General features: G+C 43.5%; 1 protein-coding gene across 1 annotated transcript in view; it reads left to right on the forward strand.

Annotated features, from left to right (window-relative positions):
- Nucleotides 1-19,565, forward strand: part of LOC136620922 (cytochrome P450 2C5-like) — a 99,846-nt gene extending 80,281 nt beyond the window's left edge. Inside the window, exons 5-12 of the mRNA XM_066596001.1 lie at nucleotides 6,000-6,162; nucleotides 11,681-11,830; nucleotides 12,906-13,066; nucleotides 13,973-14,149; nucleotides 15,672-15,807; nucleotides 16,020-16,204; nucleotides 18,575-18,716; nucleotides 19,387-19,565. Coding sequence (XP_066452098.1) covers nucleotides 6,000-6,162; nucleotides 11,681-11,830; nucleotides 12,906-13,066; nucleotides 13,973-14,149; nucleotides 15,672-15,807; nucleotides 16,020-16,204; nucleotides 18,575-18,716; nucleotides 19,387-19,565 — 1,293 coding nt within the window. The remainder of the gene's footprint in view (nucleotides 1-5,999; nucleotides 6,163-11,680; nucleotides 11,831-12,905; nucleotides 13,067-13,972; nucleotides 14,150-15,671; nucleotides 15,808-16,019; nucleotides 16,205-18,574; nucleotides 18,717-19,386) is intronic.
- Nucleotides 19,566-20,215: the final 650 nt, after the last annotated feature.

A 20,215-nucleotide genomic window follows, 5' to 3' on the forward strand; every position in this document is an offset into this window, starting at 1 on the left:
CCCCACAAGGTGGGACGAAGGCCGTTCACCACCTCCGGTTTGCACCGCTGCCTCTCCCCCTGTGCCCCAACCTGCCACTGAGATCCAACCCCCTTCTCAGGACACAGGCACTACCGTCTCCTGGCCTGCACCCACACCCTCACCTCCGCTGTGCTCGGCTCCATCCAACAATGTTTCTCAGCGCACCGTCCAGCCGTCGCTAGCGCAAGTGTTGGAGCGCAAGCGCAAGTACGCCGCCACGCACCCGCACGCTCAAGCGTTAAACGTGCACATAGCCAAATTTATCAGCCTGAAGATGCTGCCGTATAGGGTTGTGGAAACTGAGGCTTTCAAAGGTATGATGGCGGCGGTGGCCCCGCGCTACTCAGTTCCCAGTCGCCGCTACTTTTCCCGATGTGCCGTCCCAGCCCTGCACGACCACGACCTCACCAACGCGGTTACTGCCAAGGTCCACTTAACAACGGACACGTGGACAAGTAAGGCGGGCAGGGCCACTATATCTCCCTGACGGCACATTGGGTGAATTTAGTGGAGGCTGGGACAGAGTCAGAGCCTGGGACCGCTTACGTCCTACCCACCCCCAGAATTGCGGGCCCCAGTTCGGTGGTGGTATCTGCGACAGTGTATGCTTCCTCCACTAAACTACCCTCCTCCTCCTCCTCCTACGCAACCTCTGTCTCGCAATCAAGATGTGTCAGCAGCAGCACGTCGCCAGCAGTCGGTGTCGCGCGGCGTAGCAGCACAGCGGTGGGCAAGCGTCAGCAGGCCGTGCTGAAACTACTCAGCTTAGGAGAGAAGAGGCACACGGCCCACGATCTGCTGCAGGGTCTGACAGAGCAGACCGACCGCTGGTTTGCGCCGCTGAGCCTCCAACCGGGCATGGTCGTGTGTGACAACGGCCGTAACCTGGTGGCGGCTCTGCAGCTCGGCAGCCCCACGCAAGTGCCATGCCTGGCCCACGTCTTTAATTTGGTGGTTCAGCGCTTTCTGAAAAGCTACCCACGCTTGTCAGACCTGCTCAGAAAGGTGCGCCGGCTCTGCGCACATTTCCACAAGTCCCACACGGACGCTGCCACCCTGCGCACCCTGCAACATCGGTTTCATCTGCCAGTGCACCGACTGCTGTGCGACGTGCCCACACGATGGAACTCTACGCTCCACATGTTGGCCAGGCTCTATGAGCAGCGTAGAGCTATAGTGGAATACCAACTCCAACATGGGCGGTGCAGTGGGAGTCAGCCTCATCAATTCTTTACAGAAGACTGGGCCTGGTTGGCAGACATCTGCCAGGTCCTTGGAAACTTTGAGGAGTCTACCCAGATGGTGAGCGGCGATGCTGCAATCATTAGCGTCACCATTCCTCTGCTATGCCTCTTGAGAAGTTCCCTGCAAAGCATAAAGGCAGACGCTTTGCGCTCGGAAACAGAGCCGGGGAAGACAGTATGTCGCTGGATAGTCAGAGCACCCTCCTGTCTATATCTCAGCGCGTTGAGGAAGAGGAGGAGGAGCATGAGGAGGATGAGGAGGAGGGGGAAGAGACAGCTTGGCCCACTGCTGAGGGTACCTATGCTGCTTGCCTGTCATCCTTTCAGCGTTTATGGCCTGAGGAGGAGGAGGAGGATCCTGAAAGTGATCTTTCTAGTGCGGACAGCCATGTGTTGCGTACAGGTACCCTGGCACACATGGCTGACTTCATGTTAGGATGCCTTTCTCGTGACCCTCGCGTTACACGCATTCTGGCCACTACGGATTACTGGGTGTACACACTGCTCGACCCACGGTATAAGGAGAACCTTTCCACTCTCATACCCAAAGAGGAAAGGGGTTCGAGAGTGATGCTATACCACAGGACCCTGGCGGAAAAGCTGATGGTAAAATTCCCATCCGACAGCGCTAGTGGCCGAAGGCGCAGTTCCGAGGGCCAGGTAGCAGGGGAGGCACAGAGATCAGGCAGCATGTACAGCACAGGCAGGGGAACACTCTCTAAGGCCTTTGACAGCTTTCTGGCTCCCCAGCAAGACTGTGTCACCGGTCCCCAGTCAAGGCTGAGTCGGCAGGAGCACTGTAAAAGGATGGTGAAGGAGTACGTAGCCGATCACACGACCGTCCTCGGCGACGCCTCTGCCCCCTACAACTACTGGGTGTCGAAGCTGGACACGTGGCCTGAACTCGCGCTGTATGCCCTGGAGGTGCTTGCTTGTCCTGCGGCTAGCGTCTTGTCAGAGAGGGTGTTTAGTGCGGCTGGGGGAATCATCACGGATAAGCGTACCCGCCTGTCAACCGACAGTGCCGACAGGCTTACACTCATCAAGATGAACAAAGCCTGGATTTCCCCAGACTTCTCTTCTCCACCAGCGGACAGCAGCGATACCTAAACAATACGTAGGCTGCACCCGCGGATGGAAGCATTGTTCTCTATCACCATCAAAAACTCATTCATATTCATCCTCCTCCTCCTGAAACCTGACGTAATCACGCCAGGGCAATTTTTCTTAGGCCCACAAGGCTCAGTCATATAATTTTTGTAAACAATTTTTATACGTTTCAATGCTCATTAAAGCGTTGAAACTTTCACCTGAACCAATTTTTATTTTAACTGGGCTGCCTCCAGGCCTAGTTACAAATTAAGCCACATTAACCAAAGCGATTAATTGGTTTCACCTGCCCTCTTGGTTGGGCATGGGCAATTTTTCTGACGTACATTAGTACTGTTGGTACACCAATTTTTTGGGGCCCTCGCCTACAGTGTAATCCAATTAATTTTTTGCCCACCTGCATTAAAGCTGACGTTACATCAGCTGTGCTGGGCACTGCAATGGGATATATTTATGTACCGCCGGTGGGTTCCAGGGAGCCACCCATGCTGTGGGTCCACAGGGAGTTGTAACTGCATGTGTCTACTTCTAAAGAACCCCAGTCTGACTGGGGCATGCAGTGTGGGCCGAAGCCCACCAGCATTAAACATGACATTACCTCAGCTATGATGGGCAATGCAATGGGATATATTTATGTACCGCCGGTGGCTTCCTGGCACCCACCCATGCTGTGGGTCCACAGGGAGTTGTACCTGCCTGTGTCTATGAATTAAAAACCCCGGTCAGGTTGGGGCATGCAGTGTGGGCCGAAGCCCACCTGCATTTAATCTAACGTTAGCTCTGCTGTCCAGGGCACTGCAATGGGATACATTTATGTATAGCCGGTGGGTTCCAGGGAGCCACCCATGCTGTGGGTGCACACGGAATTCCCATTGCGGAGTTGTACCTGCCTGTGACTATTTATAAAAAATCGCGGTCTGACTGGGGCATGCAGACACCTTGACAGAATGAATGAATGAATAGTGTGTGGCACATAGGTTCCCCATTGCTATGCCCACGTGAGCAGCTCCTGATGGCGGTGGCACAGGATTATATTTCTCATTGCCTCTGTACAGCATTGTGGGCTATCGCCCCGCCCCTTTTAAAGAGGGTCGCTGCCTAGCCATGCCAATCCTTTGCAGTGTGTGCCTGCGGTTCCTCCTCATGGCAGACGCACTTATAAATAGACATGAGGGTGGTGTGGCATGAGTGCAGCTGAAGGCTGCGCAGGGACACTTTGGTGTGCGCTGTGGACACTGCGTCGTGCGGGGGGGGGGGGGTTGTGGGCAGCATGTAACCCAGGAGAAGTGGCAGCGGAGTGTCATGCAGGCAGTGATTGTGCTTTGTTGGAGGTAGTGTGGTGCTTAGCTAAGGTATGCATTGCTAATGAGGGCTTTTCAGAATTAAAAGTTGTTGGGAGGGGGGGGGCCCACTCTTGCCGCTATTGTGGCTTAATAGTGGGACCTGGGAACTTGAGATGCAGCCCAACATGTAGCCCCTCGCCTGCCCTATCCGTTTCTGTGTCGTTCCCATCACTTTCTTGAATTGCCCAGATTTTCACAAATGAAAACCTTAGCGAGCATCGGCAATATACAAAAATGCTCAGGTCACCCATTGACTTCAATGGGGTTCGTTACTCGAAACGAACCCTCGAGCATCGCGATAATTTCGTCCCGAGTAACGAGCACCCGAGCATTTTGATGTTCGCTCATCTCTAGTTTTTATTGTGGAAAAGTGGAAAAACGTAAAAAAATCTAAGATGTGGTGTGTCATTTATGCTGCATAATTAACACTTTAAAAAAAAATCTATGGCAGAATTGATGAGTTTTTTCTCCCTGCGATCATAAAAAAATACTAAAAGTTTTACAATATAGTCTATGTATCCAAAAATGGTACCAATAAAAACTATAGTTCGCCACGCAAAAAACAGGCCCTTATATGGCCGCATCGACGGAAAAATTAAAAATGGCTTTTGAATGGAGATGAAAAAATACCAAAAATCGTTTGATACTCAACGCCAAAATAGGCCATGTCCTAAAGGGGTTAATTATTAGGACACAGAACATGGGGGGTGATAAGGAGGTACAGGGGCAGAAGATGTATATGATAGGCAAAGTGGAAAATGTGGGGAGCTATAGGAAAGGGCAGGGCCCATGTTGCGGGGTATGCCTCCATCCTAGTATCAGCTGCTATTGGCGGCACAAGTGTATTCATAAATTATATGGTTCTTTGGTAAAACTCTTAACCCCTTCCCGCTCCAGGACGTACCGGTATGTCCTGGCAGCCTGGTACTTCCCGCAACAGGGAGTACCGGTACGTCCTGGAGATAGCGCGGGATCACATAAGATCCAGCGCTATCCCGAAGTGGGAGCCGGCTGTCAGTCGCAGCCGGCGTCCCGCTGCAACAGCGGGGGGGCATTGGAGATGCGCCGCCCGCTGTTAACCCCTTCCCTGCCGCGATCTAAGTAGATCGCGGCAGGAAAAAGAGTTCACAGAGGGATCGCGCTCCCTCTATGTCTCCGGCCGGAGCTCGCGATTTCATCGCGAGAGCCCGGCCTGTTGTCATGGCAACAGGACGCCAGACACTGGCGTCCTGTATTGCCTGTGCCTATAATCGCTGTATAAGCGATAAGGCATGGCAGAGCAGTAGCTCTGCCATGCCTTATAACAGCGATCATAGGCACAGTGTTGTAAGTCCCTCAGAGGGACTCAAATAGTATAAAAAAAAGAAAAGAAAAGTGTAAAAAAAGAAAAATGTAAAAAAAAAATTTAAAAAACCCTTTTTTTATGCTTTGTCTAATATTAGCATAAAAAAAGGGGAAAAAAATTAAAACCCCTCATGTTTAGTATTGACACGTCCGTAACGAAGTGTACAAAAAGTTGAACACACTTTTTATTTTGTACGATAAAAAGCGTAAAAAACAACGCTAAAAAACAGATGCAAAATGCTAATTTTTAGCATTTTGCCTCCCAAAAAATGCAATAAAAGTGATCAAAAAAGCTGTACATTCCCCAAAATGGTACCAATAAAAACTACAGCTCGTCTCGTAAAAAATAAGCCCTCATAGAGCTCCGTACATAGAAAAATAAAAAAGTTACAGGACTTTGAATGCAGCTATAGAGGAAAAAAAAATTTCCAAAAAAAAGGGGGTTTTATTGCAAAAAGTGTAAAAACCTAAAAAAAATATAACAATTTTGGTATCGTTGTTACCGTACCGACCCGCAGAAAAAATTTAGTGTGTCATTTATGCTGCATGATTAACGCTGTAAAAAAAAGAAAAACAAATCTATGGCTGAATTGATGTGTTTTCTCTCCCTGTTATCATAAAAAAAAAAATTAAAACATTTTACGATATTGTCTATGTACCCAAAAGTGGCACCGATAAAAACTACAGCTCGCCACGCAAAAAACAAGCCCTTATACGGCCGCGTCCACGGAAAAATAAAAAAGTTATGGCTTTTGAAAAATGGAGATGGAAAAATACCAAAAAATCGCTTGGTCCTCAATGCCAAAATAGGCCATGTCATTAAGGGGTTAATGGGCTCTACTGCTCACTAAAAGCTCTGCCAAATGTACTATAAGTTTATTTGAACCATCCCGGCCTTATATCCAAATTAATAGCTTTACCCCGCTTCACTTCGCAGCTCTCTAAGAAGTATGGACCGGTTTACACGATAAAACTAGGGGAAGAAAAAGTTGTTGTACTATGTGGATACGAGGCAGTGAAAGACGCTCTTGTGAATCATGCAGATGAATTTTCGGGAAGAGCAAAAGTGCCACTTTTTCATGAAATAACAAAGGGATACGGTAAATATCTGGTTATTAACACTGATTGGTTAGTTGATTTTTCCTCCTAGTTCATTTCAGATCTGAAAAGTTGTCCAGTTTGGAAAACCGCTAATTTTGGGGAAAATGTCAGTTGCCGTGTCCCCCATTCTCCTCACCGGACACCTTGAAGTGAGATGGAGACTGTATGAAGAGCTGGTCACGCATATGTACTAATGCTTCATTTGCTTTCAAAGTACTGCTAAGATAGCAGAACCACACCCATTCAGGTATCTCTGTCAGTCCTATTGAAGTTAATTGAGAGCTCACTGTGCATGCTCAGCCAGCTCTTCAATCACAGGGACATCACTGCGAGGGAGGGGGGGGAGTGACCGGCAGTGACAGGCAGCACAAGACACTGGAGTCCCATTCCTGAGATCGGAAGGCATCTTATCAGTGAGACCATTGTGTCCCCTATCCTGTATATAGAGAATAACTTGGAATTGTGGTACAACCCATTTAAAGGACCTTTCCACTTTCAACATTTCTTTAGCTATATAATGGGAAATCATACAATTCTCTAATATGCATGTATTTAAAATTCTCTTTGTATACTTTTTTTTATATCAGTGCAGTAGACCCTATATGAGCAATTGTCTGTTCATAGTAATGAATGTCAGTCATGTGGCCACCAAATATGTCATGTGACCCCTGACACTATGTGTATAAAAGATGAAAAGTAGATTATTAAGGGAAGATATCCTCTGTATTTGCTTTACCACTGTAGTAAATTTAAGTTCCTCTTTCTTGACACATCTCAGGTACTACTTCCAGGATACTGAAGGTGATTAATGGGGATTACTTCACCACTAGAGATGAGCGAGCACCCAGATGCTCGGATCCGCGTTATTCGAGTCAAGCTTTTTGTAAAATTCGAGAGCTCTACTCGAGTAATGAACCCCATTGACTACAATGGGAGACTCAAGCATTTTTGTATGTGGGACGCCGGGTCCCGGGCTTTTTTTTTTTCCCCCTCTCTCTCTCTCTTTCTCTTTCTTTCTCTTTCTCTCTCTGTCTCTCTCTCTTTTTCTCTCTTTCTCTCTCTCTCTCTTTCTTTCTCTTTCCCCCTACCAGACCAAAAATTTGCCAATGATGCGCACTGCGTCGTGGCGGGGAGGGGCCCAAACAGGCTCGTTACAGCGGGGAGGAGCCAAAAACTGGGGCAGGGTCGAACACAGCTTGATGCTCGTTCGAGTAACGAGCACAATCAAGGACGCTAATACTCGAACGAGCATCAAGCTCACCACACATGGCAAACTCTCACTCTCCTAGCAACTACACTTCTCACTTCTGGACACTCTCTCACTACTATTTTCTGAGCTGAAACTTCTTCCCCAGTTGCCTCGACTAGAGTTCTGGAGCCCTAAGCCTTGGGAAACAGGAATGCCTGAAGTGCCAGAGCAGCACCTTTGCTTGCTACAATACCATGCATACGAGGCAGCACATGAGAATTACAAGATTAATGTGGGAGGTAAATGTTATTCAATGGACAAAATTCCTTAATCTTCTCCCACAAATTTGCATAACACTGTGTCCTGCCATGATGTTTTTACTGCAGTAGAACATAATTGTACATCCAGTGGATGGCATGCACATAGGCATTGTGACAATGCCTCTAACAGTGAGTGCCAGCTATGTAATACAGCAAATGCCCCATAACAGCTAGGATCAAAATTACCTCCAATTACAGCTGTTTAACCCTTTAGATGCCATGGTCAATAGCACTTGCAGGATGATGATGGGTTTTCATGTCAGGTGACGGTCAAAGGCCTCCAGATTTGCCAGAAGTATCTGCCTATTATACTGAGTATGACAAAGCATTATACAGCCATAGACAAAGGTTTTGAGGCTAACACAAATTTAGTTTTTTTACAAAGTTTGCTGCTTTAGGCCTCATGTCCACAGGGAAAATAAGATTTAAAATCTGCAGCGTTTTTCCCACAGTGTTGGACACCCGCAGGTAGTTAAATACCTGCGGATGTCATTGTCCCTTTAGGCGCGGATTGCGTCTGCGGGAAAACACCCGCGACATGCTCCATTTTAGTGAGAGTCTCCCGCGGCGAAGGCTCCCGCAGGCTTCTATTGAGGCCTGCGTTAGCGCGGGAGAGCAGGAGTTCAAAAAATAAAATGAAGTGCCCAGCGCATGCGCACGGCACGTTGCCGGCGTGCCGAGCACATGCGCAGGGCCAAAGTAAGAAGATCCGACTGCAACGGAGGGAAGATACACAGCGTCCGGACAGGTGAGTTTAATCTTATTTTTAGCCTCATGTCCCTGGAAAATGAGGGACCCGCTGTGGGATTCTGCATGGAGAATCCGTGGCGGGCCTGATTTTCCCCGTGGACATGAGGCCTTAGTGTTTCAGATCCTTTAGACCACCTGTAGACAAGCCCCGCACAGAAATAGGGCATGCCGCGATTTGTTTGCCGCGTGAGATTTCGCACGGCCAAATCGCAGCCGTCTGCATAGGATTGCGTTTGTTAACGCAATCTTATGGCAGCTTCCAGGGGCGGAAATTCCGCAGGAAATCCCGCCGCAGAATTTCCGCCCCGTCTGCAGGAAGCCTTAGTCAGATATTTCTAAGGTATACTGTAGTACAATAATAAACATTTCATATGTTTTTAACATTTATTGACTAATACTACAAGTTTAGACAAAAACGTAATATTTAGTGTTGACTTATTTTTCAAAACTTTTTACTGAATATCAGCTTCTGGCCAAATCTTGACTGATGCCAATATGTTCTTGCCTAATCAGTGCTTGAAGTTTCTCACAATTTCTTTGTTTTTGTTTGTCCACCTGCTTTTTGAGTATTGATGACAAGTTCTCAATCGGATTGAGATCTAGGGAATTCCCTGGCCATGGACTCCACATATGATTATTTTGTTCACTAAGGACACTAATTTATCACTTATGTCTTGTAAAACAGTAGTCAATTATGCTGGAAAAAGCATTGCTCAACACCAGATTACTCCAGGATGGTTGGAAGAAGTTGCTCTTGAAGGATGCCTTTATACCAGGCAAACACTTTTCTGAGATGTATTAAGAGAAGCATAGAGTCTAGATCACATGAGGTCATTATCCCCCTCTACTCTTCCTTAGACAGACCTCATTTTTAATATTGTGTCCAGTTCTGGGCACCCCACTTTAAAAAAGACATAGAAAGACTGGAACAATGTCAGAAAAGAGTTACCAAGATGGTCTGTAAATCATGTCCTATGAAGAACGGTTAAAGGATCTGGGAATGTTTAGCTTGCAAAAAAGAAGGCTGAGAGGAGACGTAATAGCTGTCTACAAATATCTGAAGGGCTGTCACAGTGCAGAGGGATCAGCCCTATTCTCATTTGTACAAGGAAAGACTAGAAGCAATGGGATGAAACTGAAATGGAGGAGACATAGATTAGATATTAGAAAAAACTTGTGAGGGTGATCAATAAGTAGAACACTTTACCACAGGAGGTGGTGAGTTCTCCTTCAATGGAAGTCTTCAAACAAAGGCTGGACAAATATCTGTCTGGGATTATTTAGTGAATCCTGCACGGAGTAGGGGGTTGGACCCGGTGACCCTGGAGGTCCCTTCCAACTCTACCGTTCTATAATTCTACTATTCTTTATTTATGGCAGCGTTCTTAAGCAAAATTGTGAGTGAGCCCACTCCCTTGGATGAAAAGCAACTCTACATGGTTCCAGGATGCCTTACTGTTGGCATGACATAGGACTCATGGTAGCGCTCATCTTTTCTTCGAGCAGTCATTTTTCCAGATGTCCTGAATAGTCTGAAAGGGGCTTCATAAGAGAAAATACTGTACATGGAATGAACAGCTGAGGACTGGAGTAAAATTATTTTCATAGATGAAGCTCCCTTTAGACTCCAAGCACTGATTAGACAATAATGGTTTGCCAGTAGTCAGGATTTGGCCAGAAGCTTATATCCAGCATATCAGGTCAAATTACAAAAGTCTTGAAAAATAAGGGTCTTTGCTTAAATTTGATGCATTTGTCAATAAAAGTTTAAAAACTTATATTTGTATGAGTATACCATAGAAGCATCAAAATGATTGTAGGTCAGTATTCTGTAGAAATATCTTACTAAAAGATTTAAAAAATCAAAGCAGCAAAATTTGGTATCAGTTTCAAAGTTTTTGGCCATGGCTGTAGAAGTAATCAAAAGATTGCAGCTTCTAGTCACCTAGACAGACAAAATAAAAAGTGACGTTGTTTAATAAAAAAAAAATTAAAAAGCTGCCGGCAGCAGCCGCGGCTCCATTGAAAACAAGCGCGCAGCTGCATACACACGTGTTTTTGCTCATACGTAGGTGCGCATCTATGTACGTGCGAAAACACGCTCGTGTGACCCCATGCTAGAAATAGTGAAATTTAGCAACATGTTGACATGCCATTAGCTTAAAGAAAATTGTTTGATTGGAAATGTATAATCCTACAATAGAAAACAGAATTGATAGAGTCTGAGGCAACAGGCTTGTTCAAAAAGAAAGGAGCAGATTTGGGTAGCCCTGATTTAAAAATGTTTCTGTTTCTGTTGCTGTATTCCTTTAAGTGCTAACCAATCACATCCATGCCTGTGCCTTGTCATAAATATGTGTGTCATGAGTGTGTATAAATATGCATGCCTCTTTGGATCTATTTTATTTAAGCCTAAGGAAGAACCCTGCTTTGGTTCGGAAGCTCACACTAACATCATGTATTTTTGTTAGCCATTAAAAGGTATCATATTTACAAGATTACTTGGTTTCTCTTGCTGAGAACAATCACAGGAACTCAATCCGCATATCACTGAAAAGAGGATGATGTCCCATCCAAATCTTTTCATTATGCCTGAGCTGAGGAAGGATTCTGAGAAGATCCAAAAGCTTGCAATAACATTATGTATTTTTGTTAGCCATTAAAAGGTATCATATCTACAAGATGACTTGGTTTCTGTAACTGAGAACAATCCCTTTTTCCTCTTTTCAGTCATTTGCAGATTGTGTGCCTATCATTTGAAGTGTGTTTGTTACTAGATCCCCAAATCTGTTCCTTCGTTTTGAATAACCCTGTATTTAGAAATTTCCACATCGCAAAAAATTCTAGTTGGACTTTTCAGTAAGGCTGGCAGTCCATGGGCGATTTGTCGTAGCGTGATCCGCAGCGATAAATTGCACGCGGAGCACGCATGACACATTTTCCATAGGATAACTATGGAAACCGCAGCCCAATGTACATGAGCAGAAAATCATGAGCGATTTTCTGCTCGTGTCTAAAAATCGTGGATGCTGCGATTCTCCACAATGAACCTATCCTTTTAGCTAAACATGCAGAAAGTCATGGTGACATTAGTGCTCCCCCACTCGCGATATTCCGTCCCGCCCGTGGACACTCAGCCCTAATGTTACTTAATTAAGTTAAAAGTTTTCCATTTTTAACAATGTTTGACTATTCAATCTGTAGGGAAAATGTTGTTCGCCATCTTGTATGTCTATTATTTTTCCCTCGTGTCCTCAGGAGTTACTTTCGCTCATGATGATAATTGGAAAGTGATGAGACGATTCACTCTGTCGACACTTCGAGATTTTGGAATGGGGAAGGAAGGCATTGAAAATAAAATTACCGAAGAAAGTGATTTTTTGGTGCAAAAGTTCAAATCTTATAAAGGTTGGTGAGCGGTTCTATTATACTTTAGTGCATGTGTTGCTTGTGAGTTAAATGTATAATTACCATAATAAGTAGTAGCTAATGTTACCCTGGGGTACCGAGGAGATAAAAGTCCAACATTCAGCTAAGAACTCCATCATCTGCTCCATGGTCACTTTCAAATAGAAATGTCTTCTGCTGGAAGTAATGAGCACTGTTATGGCTGGTGTCTGTTAGCACATCAGTACCCACAACCACTGGATGGTCCTCTGGTCTACTTGTGCAACGTTGTTAGTAGACCATCAAATCAGTATATTGGGGTATGATTCTTCTGTTCAGTATGAAGGTCACCCTGCACCAGCGCTGAGCGCGGTGCTCTTGTGCCGCATGGACGTGACACCAGGTTTACACAATTGTCCTGCTTTCCATTATTAATGACCCACTTCAGGATAGGCTATCAATAGTAGATAGGCAGAGGTTACCCGATGACCAGTTGGAAGCTGCTATATTGCTGGAAAAAAGCAGCTCCATTCCCAATACAACCGTACAGTAAGGCACTGGCCTGGCTTATTACTGAGGGACCTGAATGGCAGACTTCTACAAATTTACAATTAATGACCTTTACTGAGGATAGGACATCAGTAGTGTAAAGCTGGGCAACACCATCTAGACTACACCCTGCACCCCAATGTACAATCATAACATTTTGTCCACAAATTATTTTAAAAGGCCTTGGACATATGCACCAACCACCATTTCAAAGTTTACTACTCTCAAACTCTTAAAGAGATTATTGGCATATTTGATGATGGTAATGCTAGGATATGTCATCAATGTCCAATCAAATGAGTCTGAGAGCAACTGTAACTTCAGTACCCCCTACTGTAGCTATGTCTCTGCCCCTGTTGATGGAAAAAACCCATGACACTTTCCAATTGGCAATTCCCATTCAGCTTTTATTGGTGACTGTATGGTTGCCCATTTACTATGAATGGACATTGACTCCTTATACTAGAAAATATTGTATTTTACAAGTTGAGAAAATTCACACACTTCAGCTGATTTAATTAATATATTTTGACCCTTGTATTTGTAGGCGAGCCCTTTGATAACCTCATGATAATAAATGCTGCTGTAGCCAACATAATAGTCTCCATCTTACTGAGTCATCGATTTGCTTATGAAGATCCCACACTTGTGAAGCTTCTGAAGATTATTAATGAAAATGTCAAATTAATTGGAGGCCCAATGGGTGTGGTGAGCAGCTGAACTCCATGTTATATTTAAATGGGTCCTTCGGGAAATACTGTAACATTGATGGACTATTCACAGAACATGACTTCAATATGTGATTGGTCGGTGTCTTGGGGTCTTCAACAATTTGCAGAAAGAAGTGGCAGCTGTGCTCATTGGAGCAATGCTTCTATCTTGCTAAAATTTGAAAATGCAGCATGATACAACTACAGAAGTTGTGCCTGCCCAGCACCCATGGTAGGATGGCTGTGAAAATCAGCTTGTCTCCAGCCACAACAGCCTAAAATGGAGACCACTCAGATCTTGGCTTTCCAACCACTTATATGTCGCAGTACACTGAGCCATCTAAATTATCAAAACAAAGGATAGGGGCTTCCCTTATAGTCACATCACCAGGTACTCTGTGACACCATCCCAGTGGCTGACAGTTAAACATGGCAGGCAGAGGAATAAGAAAGGGCCCCATGGCTGCCATATTAATCTTAGGAAGTGCCTCCTCTCTCCTTGCTCTGCCGCTGGCTACTGTCACCAGCATCTTCTGCCCTCCCACCTGCAGTGCGGCCAGCACTGTTTGATTTCTTCTCCTTCTTCCCAGACCTGTTAGGTGCACACATGATCGTGTAACCCACATCTGAAACAGCCATTACACACACCCAGATATCCTTATCCCAATTTGGAAGTCCACACAACCAGGGGCTATAACAGAGCTAGCAATGTAGAGGAGTTACACAGACTCTACAACAGTAAAATATTAGGATATTTTTAATGAAGGTTATTTAGACAGTTATTTGCATTGTTTTTTTTTGCATTTAGGAAGCAAATAAACAATAAAATAGAATTCAGTACAAACATTTCCTTCACTTTAAAGCTTTTTTTTTTACATCTATTCGTGCATTTTTCTCACTACAGCTGTATAATGCATTTCCATCTGTGATGCGCTGGTGTTCTACAGTCCAACAAACAGTTGTCAGGAATGTAGATGAATTGCATGCATTTATTCGAGAGACCTTCACCAACCAGAGGAAAGAACTGGATGTAAATGACCAGAGGAATCTTATTGATGCATTCTTGGTGAAACAACAAGAGGTACTGAAGCACTAATTCAGCTGAACAGAGCTGAGTTTGCAATTTAGAACAACTGTTGGTGACATCACAATATGTTGGTTTTCTTTTATGTAGGACTATAGGGACGTTTTCTGTGCTATCTTCAGGGGTTTAGCTTTAGAGATCACAGAGCTAGTTATAGCATCTTGGACCTGGTACCTGAAAGGGCCCAATAATTCCTCTGCCACATAAGAAGATACCAGTATTAAAATTACATATGGTAGGTAGGAGTCCTGTTACATATTTTACATTTAGCCCTAGGAGATTCAAGGTTCCCCCCATAAGTAATCACGGTACCTAAAAAACATTGTTACATTATGAACCTACTTCTGCTACCACTGTACCTCAGTAACAATTTTATCATATTACTTCCCCAGTGATTAGCTGCCTATAGTGCGGTATGGCTTGAATGAAATTATATTAATTGGAATATGCAGTTGGGTCCTGATGACTTGCTGGAGGCTGTAGTTAATTTCCTTGTTGAGGCTTATGTAGAGAGTGTTTCGGTGACATTGATGGGTAGGATGTTGTCAGCATTGTCATTTTTGTTTAAGTTAAAGGGGTTACAGAACATTACCCTGTTTTGGGTTTGGCAGGCATTGAAAGGTTTCTGGCGTGTTTGGGATGTGCAGCGATATACTTGGCAGACATTTTCTTTTGATCTATTGCTACAACTGGGCTCATTGTGTGTGTCTCATTTTGAAGAGCTGTTTTCTGTCTTGCTTTTGTTTTGTCATTTTTTGGCATGTTTTGGAAAGGCAAATTGGTTTTCCTTTGTAGGGATCGGGGAGGTAGGCTGCATTGGAATGATGTGTGTTTAGATTGATCTTGGGTGATTTGTCACTTGCAACTGTCGAAGATGAATTAGTTGAGCCAGCAGGAGATTGTGCTGTACGTATTGCCTCGAATGTTATTTTGCCCAATTACGTGTTTGTCTGATTATGTTGCAGTTTGACCTGATTTGGCTAATCCATTATTGATCCATCTGCATGGGATGGCTCTGTCACATATAAAGTTTGTGATAGTGTTTTGTGCTGGTTTGCGAAGTTTGGATGTTGTGGAGAGTGCTTACTGTACGCACTGTTTTTGGGTCGGACAGCCACTGAAGCTTCACAGTGGGGCCTTGGTGCAGAGATAGTGAAAAAGACAGGTTGATGAAAAATCTATATGTTCATCCTAATGTGTTATAATGTGTAGCTTCTTTGTGTTTCCTTATGTTTTGCTGCTTTTGTTGCAGAAGGACCTTGACTTTTCCACCCTTTTGTTACCCCTTTCCCAACTCTATTGAGAAGCGCTGCTGCCATCAATTTGTAAATGAGTACATTTTTTAAAATGAAATGGAAAAATGTTTCACTTTCCACATCTTTGCATTCTTTTTTTTTCAATACATTTATTAATTTTTACAGAGTCACAACTTTTTTGGAATTGGGGTTGTACATAAGGACATTCCATCTTGTTATTACAACACTGACAAGCATGTGATATACATTATTTTATATTTTAGGAAAAAACACAATTATACTTCAGCAACGAAAACCTAACAATACTCGTTTCAGACCTCTTTGCTGCTGGCATGGAAACAACCTCCACCACCCTAAGATGGGGTCTTTTGCTGATGATAAAACATCCAGAAATCCAAAGTAAGAGACTGTATATACTGTTTATATGTTACATTACACAGTTTGCCATGTGACTAAAGGTAGTGAAGCCCTAAACAAATGTGATCAAAACTGATGACACAACTTTTTACTAATTTTTTACACATTGGTATCAGACTACTTAAAGATAATGAGCAGTCTTATGACACAACTTTTTATTTCTGTTATGAATTTCTCTTTTTTGTTGATGATAGGAACAGTCCAAAGTGAGATTGAGAAAGTTATCGGGTCAGCTGAGCCCCTAGTGATTCATCGTAAACAGATGCCATATACTGATGCCGTCATCCATGAGATTCAGCGTTTTGGAAATATTATTCCAACAAATGTCCCACATGCTACTACCCAAGATGTTAACTTCAGAGGATATCTTCTACCCAAAGTAAGTTACAAGAAACTTTAAAGCTTATATGGGCTCATACCTCTCCTTAATCCTCAGGGAGTACTTGTTGCCTCACTGAAACATAATTGATGAGATCACGTAGTCCAATCTATACACTGCTTTATGGTTCCATGTACATACATTGAAGGCTATCTTTTTAGAGACACCCTTCTAGTAACACATTGAACCTCTTTTGATCTTCAGAACTGTAACAATTTGTTGTGTCTATCCACAGGTGTTTAATGATGTACGGTGTGCCAAGAAAGCAATCCCCTACTCATTAGTCCATCTCCACCAGTCTGAATTGTTTACACCTGACACGAAGAGTGTCAGGACAGTAGATGTAGACCCACTGTGCCATAAAACTGATTTGGTTTATGGCTAGATCTGTGGGCAACACCTAGGATTCTCTGGAATTCACCATTTAACCTCACCAATTGGGATCTGGACTTTATTGCAGAGAACCCCAGACTATTAATCCAGAAGTCGTCTTGGTTATGTGGTAATTGACACCAACTGGTCACGGTTACCATACCATTGTATTAGAATAGCAGATAGAAATGTGGTCATACTGTTAGGGACCACTGCACGGTCACATAACCTTTCAGGTCTTAAGGTCCAAATTAGTCCGTACCTGGGTGCACCTTAGAAACCAAGAACTAAACTCAAAAACAGTTATCAGTTTCCTCAAATACGTAGAGTGGAGCCACGGCAAGTATACAGCTCACTCTGCATAAGGCGGGCATACTGCGCATTTTTTCACTTGGTATAGTTCTAATACAGGAAAGGAATGGGTTATTACTCACAGCGTTAATCTCATTGGGTTAGACAGAAATTATGAGTCATGCATTGTTCAGGAATGGCATAGCGTGAAAATAGATATTAAATGTCCTTCAAATATCTGCTTTCCCCAGCGTTATCTGGTCCTCCCTTGTGATTTTAGACGGTCGTAATGTCTTGTTAGCACAATCAGTCTCTTCGTCCAAACCTCATGGCGTGGGGGAGTTTCTTCTGATAACAATTGTACCAGGCACCCAGACTTGGTTTCTCGGAAGAATAAAAACAGATCATTAGACACTGTACCGTACCTCCTGCTCTAAACCTTTTTTGCTTTGCATTGCTGTTTTACTACACATGAGCTTATTTACATTTATAATGCTCCATTTCGTATCTAGCAGCCATTTTGTATCTAACGGCCATTTTGAGACAGATTCTTTATTTATTATGGACCTGTACCTTCTCAATATAACTGAGCTGAGATCAGGACATACAGAATTCTTGCATAATGATGAATCAGGCCAAGATTCAGCATAGGCAGCAGATAGAGTAAGTTTGGTCAATAAACAAGCCAAGGTTAGGAGCAAGAAAATGGAAAAGCTGAATGGAACAGGCACGGATAAAAACCAGGAAACAGTCAGTACAACATAGCAGCTTCTCACACTAGAGCACATAATTGGTTAGACACCCTCTAGAGGTAGAGGGAGCCTTCAATAGGCTAAGACCTGTCAGGATTGGTTGGGGATAAGAAAGTTGAGAGCATGCTAGGCTTTAAGAAATGCCCTGTGTAATACGAGGACATATTGTCTGCAACCACAGTGACAGCACAGGGGGTCTTAACTTTCAGGAGGATGCTATGAGGGGAACCAGAGATCACAGTCCTGGCACATGACAAAGCATTCAACAATTCATGCTGCTTGTGCAAAAGTCTGATAACCAACCCACCATCAGCATTGTGCAAGAGAAATACTGATCCATCTGATAAGGTGGTGTTTTTCCACTGCTCAGTGATCCAATTTTTGTTTTCGTTTTGCCCACCTGAGTCTCAACTTTTTTTTTTCTTTTAGAAAAGCAGTGGCAAACAAACTAGTTGTTTGTTGTTATAGGCCATCCGTGCTAGAGAATGATTAATTGTTTACATCCACAGGATTCCTTTTCGCTGGATGTTTTTGCTCAATCACGCCTTTCACAGTGCACTCTGTGTACTGCTGTACAAAAAACTCCCCAAGGTTGGCAGTAAAATCCTGGCCCTGTCTAGTCTAGCACCGATAACCGGGCCTCATTGGAAGTCATTCAGTTTACTGGATTTCCACCTGCAATGTAGATTTACACTGAAACTGATCCACAGAAAACTTGCTTATTTGATTTTATGCTGCACTTCGGGGTCACGGCTCTAATTTCCATACAGGAAAGCTCCAACTATAAAATATCCACACAGGGTAGAATTGCCATAAAAAAATTTTCTCTGATTTGTGCACTTAAAGAAACTGGTGTCAAAATGTATTGTTTAGTTGCTTTCCCTCCTGTAAATGTCAAACCTAATCAATTCAGTTCTATTGTAAATATAAATTATGCAAATGTTCTAATTTCTAGGGGACACAGGTAATGCCGCTGTTGACCTCCGTACTTTATGACAAGAAACATTTTGTAAGAGCCGATGAGTTTTACCCAGAACACTTCCTTGATTCAAGTGGAAATTTTGTAAGGAAAGAAGCCTTCATGCCCTTTTCAGCTGGTGAGTAATCTTCTCAAATGTGATTAGCACTTTGGTGGAGTAATAAGTAAAGGCTTCATCATCAACCCTCACCAAATTAAAAGCTGTAATTATCTAAATTGCATCAAAATTTAGGGTCCAGTTAGTTGAACAATGCATTTAGGGCCCTGAAAGGTTCAGAGCACAATGGACCACCCTATATTTTTGTTACCCCCAAAGGTAAATAGAAGTACCCCAAGATGTGCGAAGGTTATAGTGATAGTGACCATGGTTCCCAGTGTTGATTTTATCAAGAGTGATTCCAAGGTGTCAACATGTACTGATGTTGAATAAATTCTCAACACATGTCTAGTTGGGGCATGCCTATTTTAAGGACAAAAGGTAAGATTCCCAGTTCAGCCCAAGAGCTTTTGAGGCAGGCACTCTGGAGTACATCTAGGACTCACTTGGGGGTCATCTAAGGAACTGTATGGGGACATCTGTATTTGACACTCTGAGGGGCAGCTCTGTAGGAAGCACCTAGGAGAAATCTGTGTGAGGAGAGAAAGGTTGAACCTTTTATATATAATATTGTAGCACTGGGACCACCAATGTCTTAAAACAGTCCAGGTTGGAGGTATACAATGTTATGCTTTTTTATTACTTGAAAATTACCAATTTTTAATCTTTGTCCAATATTTCATTGCTGTAGGTAAGAGAAGTTGCGCTGGAGAGAGCTTGGCGAAAATGGAGCTTTTCATTTTCTTCACAAGACTGCTGCAAAATTTCACATTTCAGGCTCCTCTAGGTGTTACACTAGACCTCACCCCTGCAAGTGGATTCACATCCGCACCATTGTCTCATAAGATATGTGCTGTACCACGTGTGTGACCAAAGAGTGTCACCTATATTGAAAATTCTAATCATTGTCTAGATAAGTTTGTGGCAAAAGAACATTTCCAAAGGGGAAGCTTGTTGCCATGAACAAGAACCCTCTAACCAGCTTGTATCCTAAATGAATATTCATATGTAAGTCTACAATGTCTGTTATCTATCTATTTATAAGTTCTTGAAATGAACGAAACATGGTGTCTCCATAACAATGTAAAAAATGTAGGCTTCTTATTTGGTCTACTGGCCAAAGAAGTATTATTCCTAACGGTCTGTAATGAAGAGATGATGCCCTCCAAGCCAAGGTCATCCAAGTCAACGTTCTCCAAGCCGATGTTATCCAAGGTAATATCTTCCAAGCCAACATCCTTTAACTCAACATCCTCCATCTGAATAACCCAAAGAGGAACCTCGCAAGCTCTATAAAATGGTAGATTCCATTTGAGAAATCAGGTGATTAAAAATTCTGAATCATGAACATAAATCATTAGGAGTCCGGTGAACTAACCTATTAGGGGTTTATATGTTGAAGAACTGTTGACAGAGTTCAATAGCCACCAAAAGATATCTAAAAGGACATCTTTATGTGAATCACATAGAAGGAGATAAGTAAAGAAATGCATTTACTAAGATAACTCACTCTATATATG

The sequence above is a fragment of the Eleutherodactylus coqui genome, chromosome 1 (genome assembly GCF_035609145.1).
Source record: "Eleutherodactylus coqui strain aEleCoq1 chromosome 1, aEleCoq1.hap1, whole genome shotgun sequence".
NCBI classification, from domain to species: Eukaryota; Metazoa; Chordata; class Amphibia; order Anura; family Eleutherodactylidae; genus Eleutherodactylus; species Eleutherodactylus coqui.